The sequence below is a fragment of the Pantherophis guttatus genome, chromosome 4 (genome assembly GCF_059756535.1).
Source record: "Pantherophis guttatus breed Tessera chromosome 4, ASM5975653v1, whole genome shotgun sequence".
Classification (NCBI taxonomy): Eukaryota; Metazoa; Chordata; class Lepidosauria; order Squamata; family Colubridae; genus Pantherophis; species Pantherophis guttatus.
This window is the reverse complement of record NC_142066.1, coordinates 36,492,205-36,508,224: the sequence shown is the minus strand read 5'-3', so window position 1 is coordinate 36,508,224 and position 16,020 is coordinate 36,492,205. Positions and strand designations below refer to the sequence as shown.

The window sequence follows — 16,020 nt, the reverse complement described above, 5'->3', positions numbered from 1 at the left end:
GAGAAGAACTACACTTAGTAGTTAATTTGACAGTGTTGTGGGTAAATTAGTTGTTTAGCAGAGTGATGGCATTTGGGAAAAAACTGTCCTTGTGTCTTGCTGTTCTGGTGTGCTTTGTTTTGAGGGAAGAAGTTAAAACAATTTATGTCCAGGATGTGAGGGGTCTGTAGATATTTTCAAAGGCCTCTTTTTGACTTGTGCAGTATACAGGTCCTTAATAGAAGGCAGGTCGGTAGCAATTATTTTTTCTGCAGTTCTAATTATCCATTGAAGTCTGTGTCTGTCTTGTTTGATTGCCAAACAAGACAGTTATAGAGGTGCAGATGACAGATTCAATAATTCCTCTGTAGAACTGAATCAGCACTCTTTGGCAGTTTGAGCTTTCTGAATTGGCCCAGAAAGAACATTCTTTGTTGTGCTTTTTTGATGATATTTTTGACATTATATATCTCATTTTAAATTTTGAGATATGATAGAACCTAGAAACTTGAAGGACTCTAGTGTTGATACTGTGTTGTCTGGTATTGTAAGAGGTGAAGGGAGAGATATAAAGTCTACCTGTATTGGTAATGAATAAAAACAATGGCAGATTATCTTTATAATTTGGCAGTGTTCATGGTTATGACAAAATCATTACTTTGATTCAGCATGATCCCATGGAGGGGTTAAAAAAAAAAGCAAAAGGGCAGAAATGGTGTCATGATGCAAGCCACAATTTGCATTGCAAGGCAATTTCTTGCTTGTTGACATCCCATCATATGCTACAGAAGCTGCTGTCCTGATATGGAAAACTAAGTTAATATTTTTAGAAGGGCACAAATCTATAAAAAATATTCCTTAAAAAAAAGTGATAAGAAGAAACCCCAACTTTGATATCAAGAACTGAAATCACTTAGGAGACCTGTATATACCATTCCTGACTATGTACACATACTCAAACAAACAAGCATAAATCTTTGGGTAACTCAGAAACCTTGCCAATCTTTGGGTAACTCAGAAACCTTTTCCATGTCACTAGCCTTAAATATCTTTTGCACACAATTATCCAATAAAGTAATTGATTCTTTTTTGATTGCCCCACATTACATTTATTTATTGATAAAATTTATTGGTCACCCATTTTACCATATAATAACTCTGGACGGCTTACAGTTACATATACAGTTAAAGCATAAAAAGTTAAAATCAGATATTAAAACCCACGTTTGATTTAAAACCTATTTCCCTTAAACATTAATTAGCTACATTAATTTGTTCCTGATACAATTTCATATTTCCAAAACGTCTTTAGGAAGTCAACTGTGAAACTACAAACAATGAAAATAATTTATTGAAAGATATCTTTGTAATGCCAATAGAACTGATGCTATAGGAGCCCCAATATTGTAAAACATTTACTTTGGCAGATGCAACAGATCATAATTTATAATATATCAAATGAACCAAAAATATACATTCAATGGGAAATGCCTAATCAGTTAACCTAAGATGAATTTCAAAATTAACATGACAAACAAATTGGTACGTCAAAGGGGAATTAACATTGTTTGCTAAATAATCTCCAGCCAAGCAATTTCAAAAAGGCAGCTTTTACATCTTTGTTCCTCATGCTGTAGATTATTGGATTCATTAGTGAAGGCACCATAGTATATAGTGTAGTAAATACTTGATCCAGTCTAGATGGAGATTTGGCAGGTAATATCAGGTGAGCCAAGAGGCTACTACCAATGAATAGGGAAACTACAATGAGGTGGGGGATGCAAGTGGAGAAGGCCTTTTCCTTTTTCTCAACTGAAGGCATTCTCAGCACAGTGGAAAAAATCTGCACATAGCTCAAGATAATGAATGAGAGACAGCCTACTCCTAAGCATGAACTAAAGACAAGTACCCAGGTTTCTCTGAGATAAGAATCAGAGCAAAAGAGCTTGATTAACTGAGGAACTTCACAGAAGAACTGATTGATAATATTGGAGCAGAAAAGCATTGAAAAAATATTCCATGTGTGTAAAGCTGAATGCAGAAATCCAAGCACCCAGGCTCCTCCTGCCATTTGGAAGCAAGTGGACCATTTCATTATGGATGCAAAGTGTAATGGGTGACAGATGGCAATGTATCTGTCATAAGCCATGATAGTGAGAAAGAATAAATTTGATGATAGGAAAGAAACATAGAAAAACAATTGTGTCATACATTCAAAATACAAAATCAATTTGGAATTCATGAAGGTATTAACAATAGATTTGGGTATAATGGCAGAGGTGACACCAAGATCACCAATAGCTAAATTGATCAAAAAGAAATACATTGGGGTACGCAGGTAGCGATTGAACAGTATCAAAAAAATAATCAGAAGATTTCCCACCAGGACAAAGAGATATGTTATCAAGAAGACAATGCTGTGTAAAATTTGAGCCTCTTGATTTCCAGAAAATCCAGCAAGTACAAAATTTGATATGCTTGTAGTGTTAGACATGACATTATGCCATCCCTGTAGAAAGATAAAAACTAAATTACATACAGATTTCTTTCATATTACAAAAAACTAATTCCAACTAAAAGGAACAATAAGAGCTTTTTATTCTATATGTACTTTGTTCTAATATGCTTAAAGTACAGTATGTGCTTTGGGAAGATATAACTATAAAAATGGCTTACACCATTTTGAAATTAATGTATTTTTTAATTTTTATTTTAACTCCATAAACCCACACTCGCCTTACCTTTTCTTTTACTCCATTATGTGTGAGAATTCTTTTATCATTGATCCCCCAAATTTTGATCTGTTCCCTCATATTTTCTTTCGTCAGGTGGACAAGGAGAGCATATCATATAAATGTTATATGTGTTCAGTGTTTAATTGCACATCACTGCAAGAGCCATCTTCACAAGAATTTAACAATGCAAATTTAAGCAGATCTCTCATCTCCTGGGGTGGGGTAGACTGTTTTTTTCAGACTTATATAAACAACTACCATCATGATAACTGGCAAAACAAATTCAATAGCCTAATACAAATAAGATTAAAAATAGCAGGGGACTGTAAGTACACTTTTAAAATCATATGTATGAAGAAAGCTATGCTGATGAGAAAAACTGTTACTTTAAAAAATATTCAAAGCAATAGAATGAAGGATTAGAAAGTTTTAAAATGAAAAACATGGTTTTAGGCTGTAGCTTGAATATTTATATTTTGATTCTTCCTTAAACTGAATCAAATTGATGCATACAAAATAGTAGATTTATTTCTAGTTTTCTTGCATGCTCCATATTTCCTCCTTCAGCCTTCACTCAACAAAGTATAAGCAACACATTTCTTATTATGGACTCAATGTGATTCCATAGACGTACACTTAGGAAAGCTGATTTTGAGCAGGAGTGAATGATAGACATATTATGGCTACCTGGATGACCTTGACATCCAGATATTTTCTCTCATTTCTCCAAGTACCCTCACACTAATAGACCACAGTTAAAACCAAAAGAGAGCAAAAGAGTTGTGTTTTCTAACTATAACACACCATCTTCAGAATTTGTACTCTAAGGTTACCTTTGATGTCTATACTAGAGTTGGTTTGATGAAACAACATATCAGCTGAAATAAATAAATACAGAACTGTTGTCTATGTTATCATGTCACAAATTTCATGAGACAATGTAAAGCAACCTCAACTCTCATATGGAATAATGAGGAAAGCTAATGGCATCTGTGCAGAAGGGAATGATCACACAAAGCAGTTTGGGTGAGGATGATGTAATTATTCAACTTAATTGCCAAGGGCATTGTGTTTGCCTACGTTGTAAGGAAATACATAGATGCACAGAAGTTCACTGACCATTATTATCATCCATGACTGAGCATAAGTCTGTATTTTCAATATCCATTACAGTTTAATCAGATATCAGGATTAGAATTGGCCTCTATGTAGCTTCTGCTGCTTTTCAAAAGGATGCCCAATTTTTTCTTAATTAGGAAATGTACAATTTATTTTCTCCTGGATTATATAGATTTGGGGGGGGGCACTATTAATAAATTATTTGTATTTATTAAAAACAGAACCAAAAACAGGAAGTTTATTAGTCCCTAACCAGAAAATAAACAAAATCAAGGTATCTATTATTGTGACATTTATCTGAAAATTTGCCAAAAATTTACTGAAGAAATTGCACCGGAAAGAGCTAAAAATTTGTTCCATCTCAAACAGCTCCTACCGGTTCCCATCTTTAAACTCCAAATCTTGTGAAGCTTCTTCTCCAGTAACATTGTACTGCAAACTAGGGCATATAAAACATTTGCTAGACCAATTCTCAAATACAGATCATCTGCCTGGAATCCACACTGTTTATCACACATTAATACAATTGAGCGCGTCCAGAGATATTTCATGAGAAGAGTACTCCACTCCTCTACTCACAACAGAATACCTTATGCCACCAGGCTTGAAATTTTGGGCTTGGACAACCTAGAACTACACCGTCTATGGTCTGACCTAAGCGTAGTACACAAAATTATCTGCTACAACGTCCTATCTGTCAATGACTACTTCAGTTTCAACTGCAATAATACAGGAGCACACACCACTCCAAACTCAACTGCAGAAAATACGACTTCAGCAACAGAGTGAGCAATGTCTGGAATGCACTACCTGACTCTGTTGTTACATCCTCAAACCCTCATAACTTTAACTTTAAACTGTCTACTGTTGACCTCACCCAGGGGTGAAATGCTCCTGGTTCGGATCGGCTTGGGTGAGTAGGTAGCGATGGTGGTGGGCAGTTCAGAGAACTGGTAGCAAAAATCCCTGCCCCCACCCACCATACCCAGCTGAGCCATGCAATCATCAGAGCCTTTTTTTTCTTTTAAATGGCTCTGACCAGCCAAGCTCTGACGATCCCAGCTGAGTTGCCTGCTAATCAGGCAACTCAGCTTGGATTGCCAGAGCCATGTAAAAGAAAAAAACTTTTTTTCTTTTAAATAGCTCGTAGCAAAAATCCCTCCCCCTCCTTCCCCTCAGCTTGCTTACTTTACCTGCTGGTCGCAACGCCTTGCTGTAATCCCTGCAATCCATTGCATCAGCAAGCAACTGAATCTCCCTGCCTGCAATCAAGCAGGCAGTGAGTTGTGGACTTCAACTCCCCGAATTCCTCAGCCAGCAAAGCAAAGCTGGCTGAGGAATTCTGGGAGTTGAAGTCTACAAGTCTTAAAGTTGCCAAGGTTGGCGACCCCTGTTCTATTGGGTAAGTTTTTTTCCCCTTTGGGAGCTTTAAAAAAAAAATAGTTAATTGGGGATTTTTTTAGTTATTCTTTTTTTAGACCTAGCCATTTAAAGTTTAGGAAGCTTTAAATTTAGCTGCTTTTATATAAAAATAAAAATAAATTAAAATAAAATAATATTTGTGCAGCTTTCTGAGATTTAGTGTGTTTCTGTAGTGTTTCACTCTAACTACACAAACACACAAAATCTCACAAAGCTGTATGTGGAATTTTGTGTGTGTAAAGTGTGAAAGTTGGTTTTGGTTTTTTGGGCTTTTTGTGGCTGTGTGAGGTTCCTGCTTGTTACAGGGGCCATTTTGGGTCTAGCACAGCTGCTTTTACATTGTGGGTGAGCCAGTTATGTTGTGTTGTATTGTGTTGTGTTGTGTTGTGTGTGTGTGTAAAGTGTGAAAGCTGTTTTTTGGGCTTTTTGTGGCTGTGTGAGGTTCCTGCTTGTTGCAGGGGCCATTTTGGGTCTAGCACAGCTGCTTTTACACTGTGGGTGAGCCAGTTGTGTTGTGTTGTGTTGTGTTGTGTGTGTGTAAAGTGTGAAAGTTGTTTTTTGGGCTTTTTGTGGCTGTGTGAGGTTCCTGCTTGTTGCAGGGGCCATTTTGGGTCTAGCACAGCTGCTTTTATATTGTGGGTGAGCCAGTTGTGTTGTGTTGTGTTTTGTAGGTTAAAAAAGGGCAAAGAAGTGACATTGACTTGCCCACCTGATCAACAAGCCACGCCCTCCCAGTCACCTTACCACCAAGCCACGCCCACTAATTAAGCCACACCCACAGAACCGGTAGCAAAAAAAATAGATTTCACCCCTGACCTCACCCCATATATATATTATATTATATTATATTATATTATATTATATTATATTATATTATATTATATTATATTATATTATATTATATTATATTATATTATATTATATTATTATATATATAATTTAATTGATCACTTTTCCTCTTTTTTGTACACTTTTTTGTTGTTGCTGTTGTTATTAGGATTGAATGTATGCTTTTGTTTTGTTTCATTTTGTTTCCTTGTTTTACTCTTTTGTATTTTATTTATTATGATAAATCAATAAATAATATTAAACAAAAAAATTCTGCACTTCTCATTTCATCTAAGTGGGCAGTTTATACTATTAACATAAATTTGCTTTGCTTTTATTAATATAAATTTGCTCTGTTGAAAATACCCTGCTCTCAATAAACAACTAATTGATTAGAAATAATGCTCTTTTACCCATATGCTACAAGGAGCAATTTCAATAATAAAACTTATTCAGCTATATAATACACACATTTCAGATTTATGCATATATTTTAATTAAAAGGTGAGACCAACCACTTTTAAATGGGAAATAATTATTCACATTGGAAGTCAATTTCTGAAATTATAGATGAAGTAATTCGTGCAATCTCTTAATCAGATTCTGAAAGATCTTGATTATGATGATTTTTATATTAGGTGCAAGAAGTAAGTAGGGTTGTTCTTTTCAGTTTGTAAAGTACATTGTAAATCTGATCTTCTTGTAGAGGATGTTTCCTCACCTAGTATACCTCAAAAGGCTGACAAGGATGGAATCTCTTAAAAGAAAACTTTAAAATAGAATCCTAGACAATGAGACATATTGTGGAACATATCTCACATATAACTTCTCAGAATTCATATTGGAATATGGATAACAGAAGCTGCTAATTGCTAATTATATTAACAAGATGTTTATGTTAATATTTTCTATAATTTTGATTGTGTGCGCTCATTCTATGTAATGAAGTCTTGAGGGAAACAATAAAATGATCAATAAGCTTGCTAAATATATATTTGATCTTTCTCACTGATGATATATCAGTACACCTGAGCCCAACAAAAGTTGGATAGTACTTATCCAATACTGAAGCTTTACTTCACAGTCTAAAAAGTGTTCATCAAAGCCGCAAATTCTATGAAGAAAAGTAGTAAGTGATTTTTATACTGAACATTTAATAGAAAAGCCATATCCTGCTTCCAGGAGCAAATTGTCATATAGTTAAATATTTCTGACTTGACTATTTGTTATCTCAATTCTATAATGTTAACATTGGGAAGAGAATTTAAAATAATAATAACATAACCTACTGATTTAATATGTTATATGATTTGAGAGACGAAACAAAGGGGCATAATTCTGAGAAACTTAGATACAAAAAAGTATGCTTAATTAAAATAATGAGTATTTGTGTGCGGAATGGGATTTTATATGCTCCCTAAGCAATAAAACTAATGTGTATTTTAAATGATAATATTTCTCACTTATGCTGATATCTGAAAAAAAATTACATTTATGGGGTATAGAAATGTACAAACTATTGGAAGATCTGATCCCTAATAGCTGAGTTAATATCTCTGACCTTATTTTTAGGTCTATTTACATTTAACGGACAATGTATGGTGGCATTCCTGAAATTCTTTCTTCATTTATATACTACTAAAAATTCTTATTCCCATAATCTCTATTTGGGCAAAACTGTACACTGTAAGCAAAACATTTTCAACCAAGGTACTTCAAATGGGCTAACTTACAGAACGTATCGAAAAATCATTCAGTTCCTGTGGAACTGAAATTTGGCAAATTTTATAAAAATAATTATTAAAAAATGAGACATAAATTTATCATAAAGCATTTTATGACATAATACAAAATGTCATAAACCCTCCTGAACTTTCATTGTTATTCAACTCAACATGGACTATTTTCTGCTCTTTACATTAGAGAATGTAACCAATATCTCCCTGAATTTTAATAAGTTTACCAGTGAAGGCAGTACATTAAAAGCTCTGCCATTTTTAAGGACATAAAGGAATTCAGTAAGAAAATTACCTTTCTTCCAGCAAAGCCCCAGGCAGTTCCATTGGTCAGTCAAAAAGAAGGAGGTGGCTTCACTGGGACACTCCTGATGGACGTAAGGTGTGCAGAGCCAGTGAAAGCCTATATTATACATGGAAAGAAAAATGACCCATGGTTTGTCTAATCGTTGACAAATGGTTGAGTAATATTACTCAAAAGAATACTGATCTTTAAAAAGTCATGGTTATGGCAGGGTATGTCAATTTAATTTTTAGCTAAAATTATGGGGCAAAAACTCCATTATTTGATTATATTTGATCAGAAGATTGTAATTTTTTTTAGAGAAATAGAGAATGAGAACTATATCCTGCCTGTGAAAAAATTCAAGAAAGTATCTAGTTCAACACTTATCAATGAATGGTTTGGCAAGGAATGAATAAAACACACCATTAAGGCAGCACATTGTTATATTGCAATAAAATACCATAAGTAATAAACAGAATCACTGAGAAATGTATAAATGGCAATCACAAATTGAAAAACCATATCCAAGACCAGAGGTAATGTTTAGACTATTGAATCCAATTCCCTGATCCCTGTGCAGTTCTCAATTAAAGTATCTTTCACAAACGGCTGTCCAGCCTCTGTTTGAAAACTACCAGTGAAGACCAATCACTATATTCCTTAATTTTTGGTCCAAATAAACAAGTTATTTGGACATTACATTTTTTCTCATAGGTCAAACTTTAGTAGTTAAGTAGAACTATCATAATAAAGAAATGACAATAGGTAATCGGATCTTAGAGTCTTCATTTAATGCTTAGACAGCTGGCAGGTAGAAATGGGAGAAAGCCAACTTCAACCTAACCTTACTCTTTCCTAAAAGTAAAATTGCTTGCAAAAGAGGGTTTTTTTAATATTCCATGTTTATTCCTCATATCACCTGCTCCATACATACTTTAAAGACAAAATGTCAGACAGATAAAAAACATGAGTAAATGAAGTAAACTGGGAGGAAAAGGTGCAAATCTTGTGACATATTTCTTTCCAAATATATTCTTATATTTCCCAAAAACTATTCTGCTACTCTCTGTCTGCCTCTGTCACTGTATCTCTTCATGAGTGCGTGAGTGGATGCAGGTGCATCTTATACACACTTATGGAATTAAAGGGTGTCCACCACTCATCATTGTAACATTTTTAGTATGTGCATACTTTCTAACTTTGAAATACATTGTCTTTCTTCAATCAAGGGACATTCAAAACATACATGCATAGTTTTTCTCTAATAATATTTCTTATCTGTGCTTTCTTGCAGTTATGTCATAAGTTAAATATGGAGAATCAAACCACTGTTCCTTACTTTCTGCTGCTGGAATTCTCACAAAATCGGCATCTACAGCTTCTATATTTCTTCTTATTCTTCATATTATATCTAGCAACAGCAACAACAAATCTTCTCATCATTTTTATAGTAGTTTTTGACCATTGCCTACACAATCCCATGTATTTCTTTGTAATGAATTTGGCTGTGCAAGACTTGGGCATTGTTTCAGTCATTGTCCCTAAATCCATGATAAATTCTCTCATTGACAGAAGACATATTTCTTATTTTGGTTGTGTTGCTCAATTTTTTCTCTTTATCACCTTTGAAGCTTCTGATTTCTTTCTCCTGGCAGTTATGGCATATGATCGGTATGTTGCCATTTGCCGCCCACTGCACTATGACATGGTGATGAATTGGAAAGCCTGCACCAAAATAGTGCTTTTGGTGGGGGTTTCCAGTGTACTCTATGGAATGTTGCACACCATTGGAACCTTTTCCATCCCTTTCTGTTCTAATGTTGTCAACCAGTTTTTCTGTGAAATTCCACACTTGCTAAACCTGTCTTGCTCTGGATTCAATCTAGTTGAGGATGTAGTTCTTGTGGCCAGTTTCACTGGAGCATTAGGTTGTTTTATTTTGATCATTGTTTCTTATGTCATGATCTTCAAGGCAGTGTTGAGAATCCCTTCTGTGAAAGGAAGGCAGAAGACCTTTTCCACTTGTCTTCCCCACCTTATAATACTTTCTATACTTGTGGTAACTTCATGCCTGGCCTACCTGAGACCCCCCTCCAATATCCCATCTTACTTAGACTTAGTATTCACTGTCCTATATTCCTTACTTCCACCCCTGTTCAATCCAATCATCTATAGCATTAGAAATAAGAATATCAAACTTGTTCTGTCTAAACTATGGAAATTCTGACATTTTTCTTTGCCTATTTTTTTTATTTGATTGTCTTGCATTGAACATTCTTTGTCTTTGCCTTCGGTTTTCAATAGAAATATCTAGTGGATTGGGAAATTGCAATGGGAAATATTTGGAGATACAGATAGAGCTTCATCATGTCCTTCCAGATCAACGGTAGCACTTGAGAAATTAGTAAACTACAATTCCATATCAAGTCCCTATCAATTCAATCAAGCAGAGATCAAAAGGAAAGATGACTAAGAAGAGCTAGAAGGACATGTAAAATTGATTCTTTTTTATTTTATTTATTTATTTATTTATTTTGTCAAGCACATATTAGATAGCAGATATAGGCATAAACATGGTTATTAACACATGAAATGGATACAAATAAAAGGGGACATTAGAACAGGGATGGTAGGCAAGTTGGTGCGTTTATACACACCTCTTACAGAACTCTTAGGAATGGGGTGAGGTCAACAGTAGATAGTCTAAGATTAAAGTTTTGGGGGTTTGGAGAAGAAACCAGAGTCAGGTAATGTATTCCAGGCATTGACCACTCTGTTGCTGAAGTCGTGTTTCCTGCAATCAAGTTTGATGTGGATCATACAATAAAACACACTCATTACCTGTGAGAATTGAAGAGAAAACATTAATTCTAGAAAAGCTTCCATAAGTAGAAAATTGATAGGTTACGTTACTCTTTCCCAATTGGGTTTATATATTTCTTAAAAGCTGTGTGTATTCAAGGGCTTTCAGAATATGCTCTGTATTGTGTAGTTGCTGAAATAGCAAGTCCTCATGTAGCAAAGAAATTTACTTAGTTAAGAAGAAAAAAAAACATACTTTCCTACAGTTAAAAAAAGAGGCCAAGACTGCCATGTTAAAAGTGCTAATATCACTTTTTAAAATGCTAATAATGAAGGCTAAAATTTGAGGCAACAATCTGAGTTGGATCTTGTTTCTAGCCAAGAGAAGAGGGGTAACCAAGTCCTGTATATAGGCTGCAGCTAGCTATCATTCTTTGGAATTTTGCTGCAGCCAAGTGTCATTAACAGGAATGTTTATTCTGTTGCTAGGCAAATGTAGAACCTCTGTTCTGCTCTCCTTTCCATGGGGCCCTGACATTCAACTATTATTATGAACAATTTTTTCCAAATGACTAGCTCTACACTATGTTGCTTCACAACCTCACCATTACTGAAAACGCAAAATAATCATTCAGTGGCAGTCAGCTGCAATAGATATCATTAAAAAATCCACAGTGGCTACTTTTGTGTCTGTCATCAATGGAGTAGAGTAGAAATCTCTTTCTAAGGTATATAGGCAGCAATAATGGGTGGAGACAAAATCGTCTCCTCATGTTGTGTGTGGGAATCTGAGATACATGTATAATGGAAGGTGTTGGAGTGATGGAAGTCCAAAAGGGTTGCCAGAATTAAAGAGGTATTTTAATATTTTTCAGTGCTGTCACCTGGCCTTAACTCAGACTGAAAAGGATCCAGATAATAAATTTAATTTAATTTAATTTAATTAATTCAATTTATATGCCGCTTCTCTCCGAAGACTATGGCGGCTCACAATACATTTTAAAAAATCATTATAAAAAACATTTAAAAATTAAAAACATTAAAAACATTAAAAACTCATTCACACCATTCATGGCTGGATATTGCCAGATCACAAGAGCAAGATCAACGGCCCCAGGCCTGCTGGAAAAGCCAGGTCTTCACCGCTTTTTGGAAGCCAATAGGGTGGGGATGGTCCGGAACTCAGGAGGTAACTGGTTCCAGAGAACTGGGGCAACCACAGAGAAGGCCCTCCCCCACGGACCCGCCAGCCGGCATTGTTTAGTTGATGGGACCCTGAGGAGACCAACTCTGTGGGATCTTACCGGTCGCTGGGAGCTATGCGGCAAAAGGCGGTCTCGAAGATTTCATCCAACGTCCTCTGAAACTAGCACCTATGCCCCACTCAGCAAACTTCTCTAAACTGAAGTTGGTGACCAGGCAAATTTGACTGACAGACTTGGATCCTCTTAATCATCAGTAGATGAGGGATAAGCATCCCTCCCACAAGAAGGCAGTGATCACTGCTTGATCCATTGTATGGCCTCTCTGGGAAGGCCTTAATTAACTTGTTTTCTGTAAAATAAGTTTGATTGAAGACCAAAAGAATTCATGATTCCACAGTTTTAAGACAAACTTCCACTAATTTATAGGAACAGTGCATTCAGCTAATTATTCCAAAATAGCTAATGTAAATCTTATACACTTCTGTTTCTCATAAATGTACATTGATAGCTTGATCAGGGATGTCAAACGCAATTTCATTGATTTCATTCACTTGATTTCATTGAGGGCTGCATCAGAGTTGTGTTTGACCTTGGGGGGGGATGGGTGGGCATGACTAGCTCGACATCACTCATGTCGGGGGTGCCTGTGGAGGCCCGAGTTCTCTGCTAGCTCCATTTTTGGCTAGGACAGCCTCCTGAAACCCTCTGACAGCAAAAACAGAGCTTGGGAGGCTGCCTGCAGCTCTCATGTGCTTTGTTTTCAGTGCGATGACCTCCTGAAACCTTCTGCCAGTGAAAACAAAGCTCGAGAGGGACACATGCAGCCCTCCCAAGCTTCATTTTCACTGGCAGAGGCACTGCGGGCCAGTCCTTTGCTGTTTCCAGGTTCCCCGTGGCCTAGATATAAGTACCCCATGGGCTGAATCCAGCCCCCGGGGCTTGAGTTTGACACCTCTGGCTTAGATCTTACTTAGTATTGGAGAATGTAAGAAACAGCAATGATATCAGGACCAGAGGGAACAAATACTAAATCCTAAGTGGAATGAACTGCACACATACAAAAAATCTAGATAACATATTCTTTAAATTCTATGGATTTTTTTAAAACAGTTATATCAGAACTAAACTGGGTGAGTATAATAATGTTATTAAAGGAGGTTTAGACAGATTTACACAGCCACTTGCCTTTTTAAACTTTCTCTGTTATGTAAATATACCATATATTTCATTTCAAAACCCAACAAATGCTCTGTTTTACATATTGGCAAAAAATAATAATAAAAAATAAGAATATAAAATTCAAGCTGGATAGACACGACCTCATAGATGACCCTCATTCTGTCAAAGATCTTGGAATACTCATCTCTAATGATCTACATGGCAGAGCCCACTGTAAAAACATTGCCAAAAAGGCATTAAGAGTTGTTAACTTAATCTTGGGTAGCTTCTTCTCTGGTAATATTGTACTGCTAACTAGAGCATACAAAACATTTGCTACACCAATTCTTGAATACAGCTCATCTGTATGGAACCCACACTGCATATCAGACATTAATACAATTGAGAGAGTCCAGAGATATTTCACGAGAAGAATCCTCCACTCCTCCACTCGCAACAGAATATTTTATGACACTAGACTTGAAATTGCTTTCTTGATGTATCACATTCACCACATTATATGTATCATTTGTTTCTGTACCCTATTTGGTCTCCCTTCTCTTAATAAAGACTTTTTAATAAGGTAATAAGTCCTTTCATTCATGCTACCATAATTTTGAATGGACATTAAATGAATGGGCATAAGTCGAGGACTATCTGTAGGTAAAGTAATTAGAAAGAAATATATTGAGGTATGCAGATCTTGACTGAACAGCATCGGGGGAAAAAAACAGATTTTCCACCAGGACAAAACTTCTTGATTTCCAGAAAATCTAACAAATACAAAATCTGTTGCACATGTTGTATTAGACATGACATTCTACTGCCCCTCATAGGAAAATCAAATGCAAATGAAGTCAAGTGCCATTTTCACCAAAAAAAATAACAATTTAAACTTAACAATTTTTCTGATCTTCCCAGGAAATAATACATTTTTTTCAGGATCTAGTAGTACTGCTTCCATGTGAGCTTGCAAATGAAATAGTCTAATAATAGTAAAAATCAAAATTACTTGACATGCAGTATCTCAAATGCAGATTTAAAGATTTTTGTTTTAAATTTAAATTGTTTTAAATTTAAATAATAGGTATGAAAAAATGATGGACAAAATAGAATAGAGTAGAATAAAAACAGAATAAGAATAAAGAAATCTTAAAAGGGAAAAATAAAGTTTGAGCCTGTAAATAAATAATTTATATATTATTTATAACCGAATCAAATTGATGGAAATTGAGAGTTCCAGTTTGGCATCACGGCGAGACAGTCAAGGAAATAGTGGGCTCTGAAGAGCGCCGCAAAAACCCCGGCTGCTGAACCGCTGCCGATGGGTCTTCGGACCAGAACTGTACTGTAAGGATGGGGAAGAAAGAGAGGTGCCTCAGACAACCAAGAGGAACAGGCAAGTTCCTTGGAGGTCAGAGGGAACTCTCTGTGAGTCGGCACGGGGAGAGGCAGCCATGGCAGCTGCCATGAAGCTGGACAACCGGGCTAAGAGATGTGCAGGAGGAAAGTGGATTGAAATGGAGCTCTTTGAAGCCAGGTGAGTGACAACCAACCCAGGCTTGTAACAACTCTTAGAGCAATATTTTTAACCATAGGACCCCTAGCCATAAAACAGTGGCTGTACAAACAAAGGGGCAATGGAAAGTTTAAAATGTAACTTTAAACAGACAAAGACTCAATAAACAACTGATTTTTGAACAGAACCAATTGAAAAAACTAAATTTTGAGACATGGTGAAAAGACTGGACAGAGTTTTAAAATTTGAGCTGGACTTTAAAAAAGAAGAAGATTTGATATTTTTAAAATTAAAAGAGAAAGAGTGGAATGTTGGACTGTTATATAATTGAAACAAAATGGATACTTGCATGACTAATGGAAATTGTGGATTGTAGAGAGACACCTTCTGGTTTAAAAAGGAACATTGTAACCTGTTTTTTTGTTATGGAAAATTATGAATCTTACAGATAATAGCCGTGGGATTTTGTGGAGGAGGTTTTTTTTCTTGCCTGCAGGTAGCTTGACTTGGGTGAAAAGAAGGGAAAACTATAACGGAACTCTCATAATTGGAATAATAACAACGTAAAAAACTGGCACAGGAATAAGAGAAGGATTTGGTGCAGGAACAAGAGAAGGAATATTTGATACATTGTATCCAGAATAAAAGTAAGAAAAAGAATTAAAATGATACATGGAGGACAAAATTTGAAGTCTTTGAAAATGAAATGAAATATATGCTAGCAGATGAGAACATGAAGAAATAAGGTATACACGGCTGGAAAAAGAAAAAGATTAAAACAAATGTGATTAAAAATGGAAAAACAATATATATTATTGTTTTATTGTATAGGTGGACAGTAATAACAAAAAGGAGGTTCTTATAGATAAATATGGATGAATAGGAATATGAGAAGAATATGTTATAGATATATAAAACTGAAATACTGATGCAAATTAGACTATAAGAGAAATAAATTATGTTAAAAGAGATTTATAAATGCATATAAAGATGTGTTTGAAGTAAGAACTATGTCTCAATGCTAAATTGACATAACAAAGATAATGATAATATGATTAACTGGGAATAAGTTATGTATAGATGGATGGTAACAACAAAAAGATGATTATGCTGGGATTAATAGTAAAAACAAAAATGATTATGCTGGATTTAACAGCAAAAAGCAAAAATGATTATGCTGGGTATGACAGTAAAAATAAGGAGGATTACGCAAGGACTAACAGTTAAAATG

General features: G+C 35.4%; 2 protein-coding genes across 7 annotated transcripts in view; one reads left to right on the top strand and one right to left on the bottom strand.

The window, feature by feature from the left end:
• Positions 1–16,020, bottom strand: part of LOC117669000 (olfactory receptor 14A16-like) — an 82,071-nt gene that overhangs the window by 40,965 nt on the left and 25,086 nt on the right. Inside the window, exons 3-5 of one of the 6 annotated variants that reach the window (XM_034423091.1) lie at positions 8,115–8,222; positions 3,548–3,592; positions 1,534–2,488 (exon numbers count right to left, since the gene is read on the bottom strand). In XM_034423091.1, the coding sequence (XP_034278982.1) occupies positions 1,538–2,473 (936 nt within the window). In that variant the 5' untranslated portion in view covers positions 2,474–2,488; positions 3,548–3,592; positions 8,115–8,222 and the 3' untranslated portion in view covers positions 1,534–1,537. Of the gene's footprint in view, positions 1–1,533; positions 2,489–3,547; positions 3,593–8,114; positions 8,223–9,444; positions 9,519–10,946; positions 11,171–16,020 lie in introns of those variants that run through there. The other 5 variants (XM_034423093.3, XM_087891953.1, XR_015733718.1 and 2 more) reach the window with 5 other exon arrangements.
• LOC117668710 (olfactory receptor 14A16-like) lies at positions 9,418–10,332 on the top strand. Its single transcript, XM_034422773.2, has one exon. It carries the CDS (start codon positions 9,418–9,420, stop codon positions 10,330–10,332), a length of 915 nt encoding a protein of 304 aa, XP_034278664.1.

What these genes read in the sequence shown, in the direction of transcription:
- LOC117668710 (XM_034422773.2), top strand. Translation starts at nt 9,418, where the DNA reads ATGGAGAATCAAACCACTGTTCCTTACTTTCTGCTGCTGGAATTCTCA.